This window comes from Erinaceus europaeus, chromosome 1 (assembly GCF_950295315.1).
Source record: "Erinaceus europaeus chromosome 1, mEriEur2.1, whole genome shotgun sequence".
NCBI classification, from domain to species: Eukaryota; Metazoa; Chordata; class Mammalia; order Eulipotyphla; family Erinaceidae; genus Erinaceus; species Erinaceus europaeus.
In genome coordinates, this window is record NC_080162.1 from 74,452,973 (window position 1) to 74,466,368 (window position 13,396).

Consider the following 13,396-nt stretch of genomic DNA (forward strand, 5'->3'; position numbering starts at 1 on the left):
ACCACTGCCACAGAGTTTTCTCTGCTCCCATAGTTCTTCCCATGTGGTGATGGGCTTTGAATCTGGGTTGCATGATTGACAAGGCACACATCCTATCCAGTGAGCTATCTCTTGGCCTTTAAAACTTCTTGTATACTTTATTTAATTTTTTTTAATCTTTCTCCAGTTATTTAATTTCTTTATTAGTTATTTAATAATGATTTATTAGATTATAAGATTATAGGGGTATAGTTCCACACTGCACCCACCACCAAAGTTCACTGCCACCCCTAATGATAACCATCATACTGCACATGAAGTTAACTATTTTAGGGATTTTCAATGGAAAGTTTAATCCAATTTTTTTATATAAAAAGGAAACATTGACAAAACCATAGGATAAGAGGGGTACAACTCTACACAATTCCCACCACCAGAACTCCTTATTCCATCCCCTCCCTTGATAGCTTTCCTATTCTTTAACCCTCTGGGATTATGGACCCAAGGTCATTGTGGGATGCAGAAGGTGGAAGGTCTGGCTTCTGTAATTGCTTCTCCGCTGAACATGGGCGTTGACAAGTTGATCCATACTCCCAGTCTGCCTCTCTCTTTCCCTAGTGGGGTGGGGATCTAGGAATTGGAGCTCCAAGACAGAAAGAGAGATTCAGAACCAATACTTTTCCCTGGATTACAAACTCTGTTTCCGTGAAGGTCTGGGTGATAGCACAGGTGAAAAGATAATTGTCAAAGAATGAAGCCATCACTAGATGTAAGAAATCAAAATATTAGAATGACCACTTTCATCAGTAAGAGAGACATGTTGATTTAACTTAGATTCATTATATAGAGCAAAGGGCTCAATTTTATATAGCATTTGAGGGAGGCGTTTGAAGGAAGTGGTGTTGTTTACAGATATGGGGGGTGGTTGGTGAGTTTGATAGCTCACCAAGTGGGCACACAACTTACATATTACAATGACTGACCAGGAAGCTCTTGCACAGGCAAGATATGATATAAGTTATTTATTATTTATTTATTTACTACCTAGAGACAGAGAGAAATTGAGAGAGGAGGGGGAAGAAAAAGAGAGAGAAACAGAGAAACACCAGCAGCATTGCTTCACCACTCGTGAAGCTTTCCCCCTCCAGACAGGGACCAGGGGCTTGAACCTGCGTCCTTGTGCACTGTAACATGAGTGCTTAGCCAGGTGTGCCACTACCTGGCCCCGGCAAGAGATAGCTTTCAACAAGACTTCCATCCACTTCCTGTGCATCTACCTCCTACTGCAACCTTACATAGAATAGTTAACTCTTCATCTGTGCTATTCCAGCCATGATTGTTCAATAATTTGTTTGGGTTTGTATGTTAACTCTCTTTTCAGCCACTAGATTCCAGATGCTAGCATAATACCGACCAGACTTCCCTGGACAGACAACCTCACCAATGTGTCCTGGAGCTCCACTTCCCCAGAGCCCAACCCCACTAGGGAAAGAGAGAGACAGGCTGGGAGTATGGATCGACCAGTCAACACCCATGTTCAGCGGGGAAGCAATTACAGAAGCCAGATCTTCCACCTTCTGCATCCCACAATGTCCTTGGGTCCATGCTCCCAGAAGGTTAAAGAATAGGAAAGCTATCAGGGGAGGGGATGGGATACAGGGATCTGGTGGTGGGAACTGTGTGGAGTTGTACCTCTCTTATCCTATGGTTAAGAAACATTTGTCAATGTTTCCTTTTTATAAATTAAAAAAAAAAAATTTAAGAATGATTAAGATTAAGTCAGGGCACTGCCTAAACCCTTAAATCTTCTTTCAATGAACTAAAGTGCATTCTTTCTACATTATCATTGGTTTGTCTCTGCCTACTTTCTTCTCACTCCAACTCTCTAACATTCTGTCTCACTGGATTGAATCTAGTGTGGCACAGATAGCGCACCACGAAAAATCCAGTTGTTCACCATAATTTCCAATAGATAAAATACAGACCAGTATGGCAAGTGCATGAATTTTAATGAAGTGAACTGAACATAGGTTGAAGATGAGGATCATAACACTCAAGAAAGTTTGGGCCAACGGTTATCTTGGGTCCAGTCATCTTTTGCTTCTATGCCAGTAATATTTATCCTCATATAGGACTGGAGGCAGCAGGATTGATAATTTCTGCAGTACAAGTAGGGATGTTCATTCTTTCTGCAAGAATTTCTACAGGTTCCTTTGTTACCCATGCACCGAAGGGGGTGAGATTTGCCTAGCAAAGAAGCAGAACAACATATATTATACAAATAATTTTTATTTAGCAATAACATAGATATGATGAATAAAAGAACATAGTAAAAGACTAAAAATATTTAAACACCACTGTACACCTATTTGAGTGAACAAAATGTGGAATGGTGAAAATATCAAAAGCTGGAAAGAGTGTCTTTTACATTGCTGATAGAAATGTGGTACAGCCACACTGGAAATTAGTTTGGCAGTTTCTTATACAACTAAATATACTTTCCATATATACTAACCACCCAGAGAAGTTGGCCACCCAGAGAAGTTGAAAATTTATGTCTACACAAAAAAATCTGCATAAGTATGTTTACAGCAGTTTTATTCAAAATTACTAAAATTTGGAAGTAACCAAAATGTTCTTTGGTAGGTGGTACATCAGACAATGAAATATAACTCAACACTAAAAAGAAATGAGCTATTGAACCATGCACCTGTATGAAGGGAACTTAAATGCCTATTACTGAGTAAAAAAAGTCAATATGAGGGGGTCAGGCACACCTGGTTAAGTGCACACATTGGAGTGAACAAGGACCCAGGTTCAAGTCCCTGGTCCCCACCTGCAGGGAGAAAGCTTCACAAGTAATAAAGTAGGGTTGCAGGTATCTCTGTGTGTCTCCCTCTCTATCTCCCCCTCTCCTCCCAATATCTGTCTCTATCCAATAATAAATAAAATATTTAAAAAACAAATTTAAAAAATAAGTCAATATGAGAAGTCTACCTACTGTGTTATTCTTACTATATGATTTTTGGAATTGTCAAAACTATAAAGACAATAAAAAAAATCCATGGTTATTTTGTGATAGTAGAAAGGTGATAGGCAGATAACAGAGAACTATTGGGGGGGGGGTGAGTATAGGGCACTGAAAAATATTCTACAACTGTAGAGAGCACAACTTGGGGGGGGGAGGTGAAAAAGTGTCTTACATAAATCAGACCCAGAAAATAGATTTACAAAGTCTGGAAGGACTTGGAGGTCCTCTAGATTTCTTAACTATTAAAAGAATCAGAATTCTTAAACATTCTTCATGGGTTAGTCTGTTTCCAAGCTATATCCTTAGTTCAAATGATACAGACTACTCTTCCCCTCAAAGTCTAAAACTGTTGCTAAGTATACCAGACAGACTCCTTAAATGTGTGAATAGATCAATGAACAATTGCAACAAGTAACATTTATTGACAGCTTACTATGTGCTGGATACTGTATTCTATATTACCTCATTTTATTTTTTTTCTTTGTTGGGAGATTAATGTTTTACAGTCAACAGTAAATACAATAGTTTGTACTTGCATAACATTTCTCAGTTTTCCACATAACAATGCAACCCCCACTAGGTCCTCTGCCATCATGTTCCAGGACCTGTACTCTCCCCCCACCCACCCCAGAGTCTTTTACTTTGGTGCAATACACCAACTCCAGTCCAAGTTCTGCTTAGTGTTTTCTCTTCTGATCTTGTTTTACAACTTCTGCCTGTAAATGAGATCATTCATATTCATCCTTCTGTTTCTGACTTATTTCACTTAACATAATTTCTTCAAGCTCCATCCATGATGGGCTGAAAATGGTGAAATCACCATTTTTAATACCTGAGTAGTATCCCACTGTGTATATAGACCACAACTTGCTCAGCTACTCATCTGTTGTTGGACACCTGGGTTGCTTCCAGGTTTTGACTATTACAATTGTGCTGCTATGAACATAAATATACACAAATCTTTTTGGATGGATGTGTTTGGTTCCTTACCTCATTTTGTTCTTATAATCCTGGGGATTATAAAAATTCTATTAATCTCAATTTTACATATGGGAGATCTGGAATTATGGGAGGTACACAGTGCGTAGGGAAGATAACAATAATTATGCAAAAATACACTCATACGTATTTTTGAAGCTCTGAGGTCTCTGGTACAACCCTCCCCCACAACCATAAGCCAGAATTGAGCAGTACTCTGGTTAAAAATAAAATACAAGGGGGCCAGATGGTAGCCCACTAGGTTAACCACACATGGTGTGAAACGTAAGGACCCATGCAAGGATCCCGGTTCAATCTCTCAATGCCCCACCTGTGGGGGGGGGGGTCACTTCACAAGTAGTGAAGTAGGTCTGCAGGTGTCTATCTTTCTCTCTCCCTCTCTCTCTGTCTTCCCCTTCTCTCTCAATTTCTGTCTGTTCTATCCAACAACAGCAGCAGCAGCAAGAACAATAACAGCAACAACAATGGAAAAAAGATGGCTGCCAGGAGCAGTGAATTCATGGTGCAAGCACCAAACCACAGCAATAACCCTGGAGACGGGGGTGGGGGGGGGAGGGGGACACAGTAAGTCCTTACTTAATATTATGAATAGGATCTCAAACTTTTACTTTAAGTGGAACTATGAATAACTAAACCTATTTATAACCAGCTAATTTATATGAGTAAGGACTCAGTTCCGACCGCATATTTCCTATCACAAAACAACATTAAACTTCTAACATTAAATAATTATTGTTATTCATTTTTTGGCCCAGTTACTCCAGGTTAAGATAGGGTGGGAAATGGCTAGAGCCTAGGGCACAAGAAAGGAACCAATTCTGGGCAGGCCTCCCTCCCATCCCAGAATGCACACCCTCACATCTATACTCACTCAGATAATTTACACACACATTGATGAACTGAAAATGTGCTTCTTTAGGACATGGATGAAAACCCAGAGGCACAGGGAGGAGGTATAGACTTTATGCATACAGTGACCTTAGCCCATAATCATTTCTTTCTTATGATAATGAAACAGCGTTGAATAAAAAACATCACTTGGGGAGTCGGGCAGTAGCTCAACGGGTTAAGCACAAGTGGTGCTAAGTGCAAGGACCAGCATAAGGATCCCGGTTTGAGCCCCCGGCTCCCCACCTGCAGGGGAGTCGTTTCACCAGCGGTGAAGCAGGTCTGCAGGTGTCTATCTTTCTCTCTCTCTTTATCTTTCTGTCTTCCCCTCTTCTCTCCAATTCTCTCTGTCCTATCTAACAACAACAACATTAATAACAACAATAATAACTACAACAACAATAAAAAACAAGGGCAACAAAAAGGGAAAATAAATATACAAAAAACATCACTTGAGAACCTGCTGTGTATTCATAGAGTTTAACAGTGTCAAGTGTCACAGCTGAAGTGAAGAAATGAATAAATGAGTCCATTAAAAAATATATAAAGAATGGGGCCAGGCGGCGATGCATCTGGTTAAGCCCACATATTATAATGCACAAGGATTTGGGTTCAAGCCCCTGGTGACCCCTGCAGGGGGAAAGCTTCATGATTGGTGAAGCAGGTCTGCAGGTGTCTCTCTGTCTCTCTCCTGCACTATTTCCCCCTCCCCTCACAATTTCTCTCTGTCTCTATTCAAAATAAATAAATAAAGATTAAAATAATTTTAAGGAAAAAAATAGAGTGTGACTAATAGGAATTTCATTTATGAGTGAGTAAATTCATGTGATTTATCTTTTGTCAGTACTTGAAAACCTTCTGATCCTTGCAGCCGTCTGTTCCAGAGCATGAAAAGACAGCTCAGCTTCCCTAAAATCCAAGAATTTGGACCCTACTCTGTTCCTGTCCACCTTTGTGCATTCCTCCCCAAGTTGATACAGCAGTCCCAACCCAATGATTATTCTTTTTTAATTATTTATTTTATTTTTATTTATTTATTATTGGATAGAGACTGAGAGAAATTGAGAGGCGAGAGGGAGATAGAGAGGAAAAGAGACAGAAAGATACCTACAGCTCTACTTCACCACTCGTGAAGCTCTCCCCCTGCAGGTGGGGATCAGGGGCTTGAACCTGGATACTTGTGCACTGTAATGTGTATGCTTAACCAGCTGTGCCACGGCCTGGCCCCTGTCTCAATGATTATTCTACACTCTGTGCCCTTTAATCTCCCATCTTCCCACATGTGCTCCTCAGTCCCTCAACACCTGACCCAATAGCTGGAAGGTGAAAACCTGTTTTCAGTACTTCAATCCCTAATGTTTTGACCCAGCCCCAGTGTCATCTTTGTTAATTCTTAACCCCCAGCCTGCTATCTAATCCATCTGTAGTATTATTTCTCATGACTGACAGGCACAAGAAAGAGATTTATGCATTTTAATGAAGTGTGAGAATAAAGGAACCTGAAACAAAGCTATTTCTCTCCATGATTTTTTTTAATGCAGTACTGAAGGATGAACCCAGGGCCTCAGGCAATAGTAAAGCATGTGCTTTACTACTGAGTCACTTCCCATGCTATCCTACCCGTGATTTATATTCTTGTTCTCTCTTTTGGCAGGCTTGTTCTTCTTTCTCACTGGTCTGAATGTCAAAGGGAGGGTCCAGCGAGGTTCACTGTCAATTGTTACTGGTTGAATTGTTAAATAACGGCTGGGGACACAGCAACGTTTGCGGTTTAGGCAGCGTACAACAGTGTCTTCATCATTTTTGCACACCAACCGGCATTTTCCATCCATCCAACATGTTGGTTCTGGGCATAGGAGTAACCATTGAGCAAATATTAGCATTTCTAAAGTGGAGAGGCAATAGGATGCAATAAGGGGAATCAGAGGTGAAGGGAAATGGAGAAGGAGAAGTTTGAATGTTAGACATAGTCTCAGGAAAAGAGAGAAAAGGTCATGAGAGAGAAAAGAAGTGAGATAGTTGTTCCAAGATTGGAAACATCAAGATTTTTAAAAATATTCTTATATTTCTTTATTTGTTGTATAGAGACAGCCGTAAATTGAGAGACACCTGTAGCACTGCTTCACCACTCACAAAGCTTCCTCCCACAGGGGGAGGCTGAGGGATTGACCCTGGGTCCTCAGGCAATGTAACTTGTGTGCTCAACCATGTGCACCACCACTCAGCTTGAAACATCAAGATTTTTTTAAAAGATTATATATATATATATATATATATATATATATATATGTATATATATACATATATATATACATTGTTTCATTATTTCTTTTTAAATAACTCTTTAAATTTGTTTATTGGATGAGACAGCCGGAAATTAAGAGGAAAGGGGGCGATAGAGAGACAGAGAGACTCTTGTAGCCCTGCTTCACTACTTGCAAAGCTTTCCCCTTGCAGGTGGGGATCCAGGGCTTGAACCCAGGTCATTGCACTTTATAACATGTGTGCTCAACCAGGTGCACCACCACCTAAAAAAAGTCAAGATTTTTAAAAATAGTTATTCCCTTTTGTTGCCCTTGTTGTTATTATTGATGTTGTCATTGTTAGATAGCACAGAGAGAAATGGAGAGAGGAGGGGAAGACAGAGAGGGGGAGAGAAAGATAGACACCTGTAGACCTGCTTCACCACTTGTGAAGCAACTCCCCTATAGGTGCTCGAACCAGGATCTTTAAGCAGGTGCTTGTGCTTTGTGCCACGTGCGCTTAACTCGCTGTGCTACTGCCCAACTCCCAAAACATCAAGATTTTTAGGACAACTTTTTTCAGACACTCTACCCTTCTGTATTGCTATCCATCAACCTCCTACTATTATCTTTGGGACCAACTGATGCAAATGGAAGGCTTCACTTAGTGTAGCTAGGGCATAATGAGAAAGGACAATAAAATTAAATGCATTGATACTGAACTATATTAACTGCAATGTTATGGAGTGGGGAGGAATTCACCCATATTTTAGCAAACACAACTTCTTTTTTTTTTTGCCTCCAGGGTTATTGCTGTGATTCAGTCGCTACACTATGAATCCACTGCTGCTAGTGGCTTCCCTCCACCCTGTTCTATGGGATAAGACAGAGAAATTGGGAGTGAGGGGAAGATAGAGAGGGAGAGAGAAAGATAAACACCTGCAGACATGCTTCACCACTTGTGAAGCAGCCCCCCTGCAGGTGGGGAGCCAGAGGCTCAAACCAGGGTTCTTACACTTTGTACCATGTGTGCTTGCAAAACCAACTTCTTATCAGCAGCCTGGTCTTACCAAACTTAAGCTCATTCAGCACCAGCTTCATTCACAACCCAATTTCCAGTCCTTTTTAATGCAATAGTCACACAATTAAGACTTTAAACCCATTCCATTCTTAATTAGAATTCTGAACCTTACCCAACTCAATGGCCCTTGAACCCCAACTCCAATCCGAAGTCATATCTAGTCAAGCCACCAGCCTCAAGTTCAAGCAATAGTTCATCACTAATAGTTCATCAGGTTATGTATACCTTACATAACCTCCTCTATCCAGTACCAATTTCTAACTTCAGTCTAATCCCCAACATGAGCTCCACTCAACATAAAACCCCATCTCCTCTCCACCCACCCCAAAACACCAGGAAAGTCCAACCCTTAATCTCCAACTCATTCTTATCTTTCCTCTATCACTCCAACTCCAAGATCTTCCTCCCCATCAGAACACCGATCCACTCCTGAATCTAATCCTATAAAGTCACCAGCAATTCCCCAACTTGCATCAACTCCTTCTACTCTAAGCCCTCTCCGAAGATACCACCAGAATACCCAGATGTTTTTGAGTGCCAGATGCTTCTAATATCTATCTTCCCACCACCTAGGGAAAAAGTGATTTTGATGTTATAATACATTATCTTGGGGAACCCCTCCCCCAAACCACATGAAATGAGGAAAAGTTCCAGATGACATCCATGTAGGAAGGAGGAATGGGAAAAGGTCATGACTAGGATCCGAAGCATTTGAGAAAGAACAAGTTACCTGGTATCATTGGCTCTTTGATCAGAAAGATGGCAAGAAACAGGATAAGAAACTTCATGACTGGCAGGTCACAGGAGAAGATAGTGACTGTGCTGAAAGGGATAGAAATATAGTTCTCTATGGCAGAAATGAGCTTTGCTTTTATTGGCAGAGTCGTGGGCAGTGAACTTTAATAGAAGATTTATATGGGATCAGCCAGGCCAAAGGACAATATGTTGCAGATGCAGCAAAGCAAAAGATTAGAGTGTGGGAAAGTGGCCAGCACCTGTGCCAAAATTGGTTTTCCTTTCTGGTAAAGAGACAGGCAGATTAAAACCATCTGGTCTGTTGGGACTCACAAAAGAATTAACTGATGCAGCAAAGTATCAAGAAAATTTTAAATTAAAAATATATTCTCAGCTTTCTAACAGAAGGATACACACATACATCTCCCTGTGGCTTTAATTTGTTTCTCCTGTTCCTACTTCAGCCCCTTAGCATTTGTCTCTGTCCTCTCTGCAAAGTTCTTCTCTCAGATCTATCTTCCTACTACTGTCTTCTGTTTATCATTCAAGCTTTTTTCATTTGTCACCTCTTTGAAAAAAACTTTTCCTGGTCATTCTAGATGATAGTACTCCTATCTGTAGTCACTTGATTATAATGGCTAATTTTGTAATTATTTCCATAGATCTTTCTGTACTTCTTACATTTATTTTGCATGTTTAATCTTTATCTTTTCCATCAGAATTTCAGAAATTTATCTTGCAAACTCAATATCTATGACTTCACCACCTGCTATGTTAATTGGACATTACCTTAGTGATTTTAATGATATTTCACCCCTTCCACCCCCAAGTAAAAAAAAAAAATTCTAAAAAACAGACCAGTTTCCATTTTTTATGATTTTATTTTATTTTTAATAATGCTTTAATGTGTTATTAATAGCTTGTTACAAGATTATAACCAATCCATTTCTTTAATCAATTTCTTTCTTATGTAAAAATTTGGGCAGCTTCAGAATTCATCAGAAAATAAGATTCTTTCTCATTTGGTGCTCCACTGTCTTCAAGAGGAAGCTTCACTTGACTGTCCTAGAGAACTGCTCCTGTTCCCACAGCTAAGCCACATGACAGCCACTAGGGAAAGGAAAGAAAGAAAGAAAGTGCACCCCTTTCCCTTAAGAACACCACTCAAAATTTGCACACATAGATTCCACCACAGTTCATTGACCAGAGTTCTTTAATGTGGCAAGGTAGGCTGGAAAATATACTTGTTATTCTGAGAAACCTTGATTAAATAAAATTCAGAGTCCATCTAATTGAAAAGAATGGGAAATCGTACTGAGGCAGGTATAGCAATTTTTAACATACCTGGCACATTATAAATGCTTAGTAAATATCTTTAAGCTAAATAAATATTAGGCATGACTGTATTAGGCAAACAGCCCATATTGTTCTGGAATGTAAAGAAAGCACATGGGGTGGGGGAGGCTGCAGAGACAGTGTAATGGTTATGCAAAAGACTTTGATGCCTGAGACTTTAAAGTCCCAGGTTCAATCCCCCAGCTCTACCATAAACTAAACTGAGCAATGTTCTGGTATTTTTCTCTGTACCTCTCTCATTAAAACAAATAAATAAAATCTTTAAAACTTAAAAGAAAATAAAAAAGCACATAAGGGCCAGGGAGGCAGCACAGTGGCTATGCCAAGGACCTTCATGCCTGAGGCTCTGAGGTTCCAGGTCTATCCCTGACACCACTACAAACCAGAGTTGAGCAGTGTTCTGGTCCTTCCTTTTCTCCTTTCTTTCTTTCTTTCTTTCTTTCTTTCTTTCTTTCTTTCTTTCTCTCTTTCTTTCTTTCTTTCTTTCTCTCTTTCCTTCTTTCTTTCTCTTCCCTTCCTCCTTTCTTTCTTTCTTTCTTTCTTTCTCTCTGTATCTCTCTTACTAAAGTCAAAATGAATAATTTTTTTAAAGTGCATAGATTTTGCTACTTAAACCAAACTTCTAAAGAAGTTGAATCCTAGATGGACCTTGAGACAGACAGAAAATTATAACAGTAAGACAGAAAAAAAGTAAACATTCTAGAGTCCTATAGAACACTCTGTAGAACTCTAGGATTAAGGAGCAAATTTTAGTTTCACACACATTTGGATCTGAGTGTTAACCCTGATACTTGATGCCTGTGGACCTTGAGTAAGTTTCTTGAGCCTTCTAAGATAAGATACAAATCACAAGTGCACCTGATTAATTTAAATGAGATAACTCATGTAAGTTGCTTAACAAAATACCGGACACAGAAGGTGTTAGATACTAATTATTATCTTTTTCATATTTGTTTTTACTATCACATTCATATTTATCATCATCATTATTATTGTCCTTAGAAGTAGGAATTGCAAGCCAACTCATATAAGACAAAAGTGAGTCTTAGATTAAGTAAATCACTCAAGAGTTTCTCAGGTGGGAGGAATGGCAAATTGACAGCCAATTTCCATAGAAGAGGGACAGGAGAATGATCAGAAAGAAAAAAAAAAAAACAGTTGTCTGAGACATGAAAAGAGGCAATATAAACACCAAATTGTCACATGAGGCTTTCAGTGCCCCACTCAGGGCTTTGGAATTTACTTTGTAAGCAACAATAGGATTAATTGAGATTTTGAGAGGACTACTTATGATAGCATGGTCAGAATTTTGTTTTTTCACCTAGGAAAATTGCTTTGGTAGCCTGTGTTAAAAATAATTCCCAGAGCAGAAGCAAGTGAGGGAAGATTATTTAAGGAGTGATATATGATTAAGAAAGAGCCAGGACTCAAAGAGGTGAAATAATTGACTGAGCCAGAGGGGCCAGGATTCACACCCAGGATTCTCTCTAAAAGGGCCTCACACTCAAAGACACACACACACACACACACACACACACACACACACACACGTAATATTGCAAAAGGATTTCTTTTTTAAGTTTCTCATTTAACTTTTTTATATAGGTTAGTCAGACATCATTGCTGCAGATGTAGCTATGTACTCACATAAAGCCATAATGTTGGGGGTTATATCATTCATTTGTACCTGACAGAAGCTGCATGTTCATATGTAAGCAGTTATTATAAGAAATTTGAAGTCAGTTATCATGTTTTTCTAGTGCTTCATGACAGGCAACTTTAATCATTTTGAATGCCTTAATTTTTTAACTTTACATTTTTAACTTTTAATTTAAAAATTTTAACTTAAATTTTTTAAGTCTCAGCTTTTTTCTGTATTTAGAAACAGAACAACTGTTTAGTAGCTTATAGGATGCAAATGTATTTGCTTTGCAGAATAAAAATAGTGCACTATTTTTACATGCAATTGTTATAATTTCTCAGCTTGTATTAATTGTACAACAGAATTTTTTAAGTATTGGTGATAGAAATAATAATGGATAGTATTAAAACTAATATACCTTCTATGTATATCTATCATTCACCTCTTTTTACAGACCTCAGTATTTGTGTGTGATTAAGAAACATTTTCTTGAAAGTCAGGCGGTAGCGCAGCGGGTAAAGAGCAGGTGGCTCAAAGCGCAAGGACCGGCGTAAGGATCCCAGTTCGAGCCCCCGGCTCCCCACCTGCAGGGGAGTCACTTCACCAGTGAAGCAGGTCTGCAGGTGTCTATCTTTCTCTCCCCCTCTCTGTCTTCCCCTCCTCTCTCCATGTATCTCTGCCCTATCCAACAACGACTACAACAATAAACAACAAGGGCAGCAAAAGGGAATAAATAAATATTTTTTTAAAAATTTCTTTGCTTTGAATTTGCTGGCTACCCTACATGTGTTTTTATTTCTAGTAAAGATATTTGTTGGCAGGGGATTAGGGGGGGCGCACCTGGTTGAGTGCACATGTTGCAGTGCACAAGGACCCAGGTTCAAGTCCCCGGTCCCCACCTGCAAGGGGAAAGTTTTGCAAGTGGTGAAGCAGTGCTGCAGGTGTCTCTCTGTCTTTCTCCTTCTCTATCACCCCTTTCCCTCTCGATGTCTGGCTGTCTCTATCCAATAAATAAATAAAGATACAAAAATGAAAGAAAATTATTTAAATAAAAATATATTTGTTGACTATTTTTATATTTAATACTCAAGGCACAAAAATTATCTCAAATTTAGGTATATTTAAAATATTTAAATGTGACCCTTTAAACACACAGCTGTGTATGGCAATATTTCATTATTGGGTTAGAAAACTGGTAACTGGAACAAAGGAACCTCAGAGACACTTAACTTCATTAACAAAATTTTGTCCAAATAATATTGGTGTATAATGCTATATATGTTTCAGGTATACATTATAAATCAACATCTGTGTATACTACACTATGATCCCCACCAGATTTTACTTTTTTGTTGTTGCTGTTAAAGTTAAAAGTGTATGCAGAATATTTCTTGCTATTTCTCACTACCCCAGAAAAGCATATGTTTCATACTGCTATACTA

The 13,396-nt window shown here is 39.0% G+C and overlaps 1 protein-coding gene across 2 annotated transcripts; it reads right to left on the reverse strand.

Annotated features, from left to right (window-relative positions):
• Positions 1–1,971: 1,971 nt before the first annotated feature.
• On the reverse strand, positions 1,972–9,089 carry DEFB119 (defensin beta 119). Of its 2 annotated transcripts, none has more exons than XM_007523052.3 (2): positions 8,952–9,089; positions 1,972–2,226 (listed from the first exon to the last, which is right to left on the reverse strand). In XM_007523052.3, the coding sequence occupies exons 1-2, from the start codon at positions 9,007–9,009 to the stop codon at positions 2,033–2,035; spliced, it is 252 nt and encodes an 83-aa protein (XP_007523114.1). In that variant the 5' UTR covers positions 9,010–9,089; the 3' UTR covers positions 1,972–2,032. The 2 variants fall into 2 exon arrangements, with proteins under 2 accessions (XP_007523114.1, XP_016043607.1); XM_016188121.2 differs by lacking the exon at positions 1,972–2,226 and adding an exon at positions 6,357–6,743.
• Between the last annotated feature and the right edge of the window lie 4,307 nt (positions 9,090–13,396).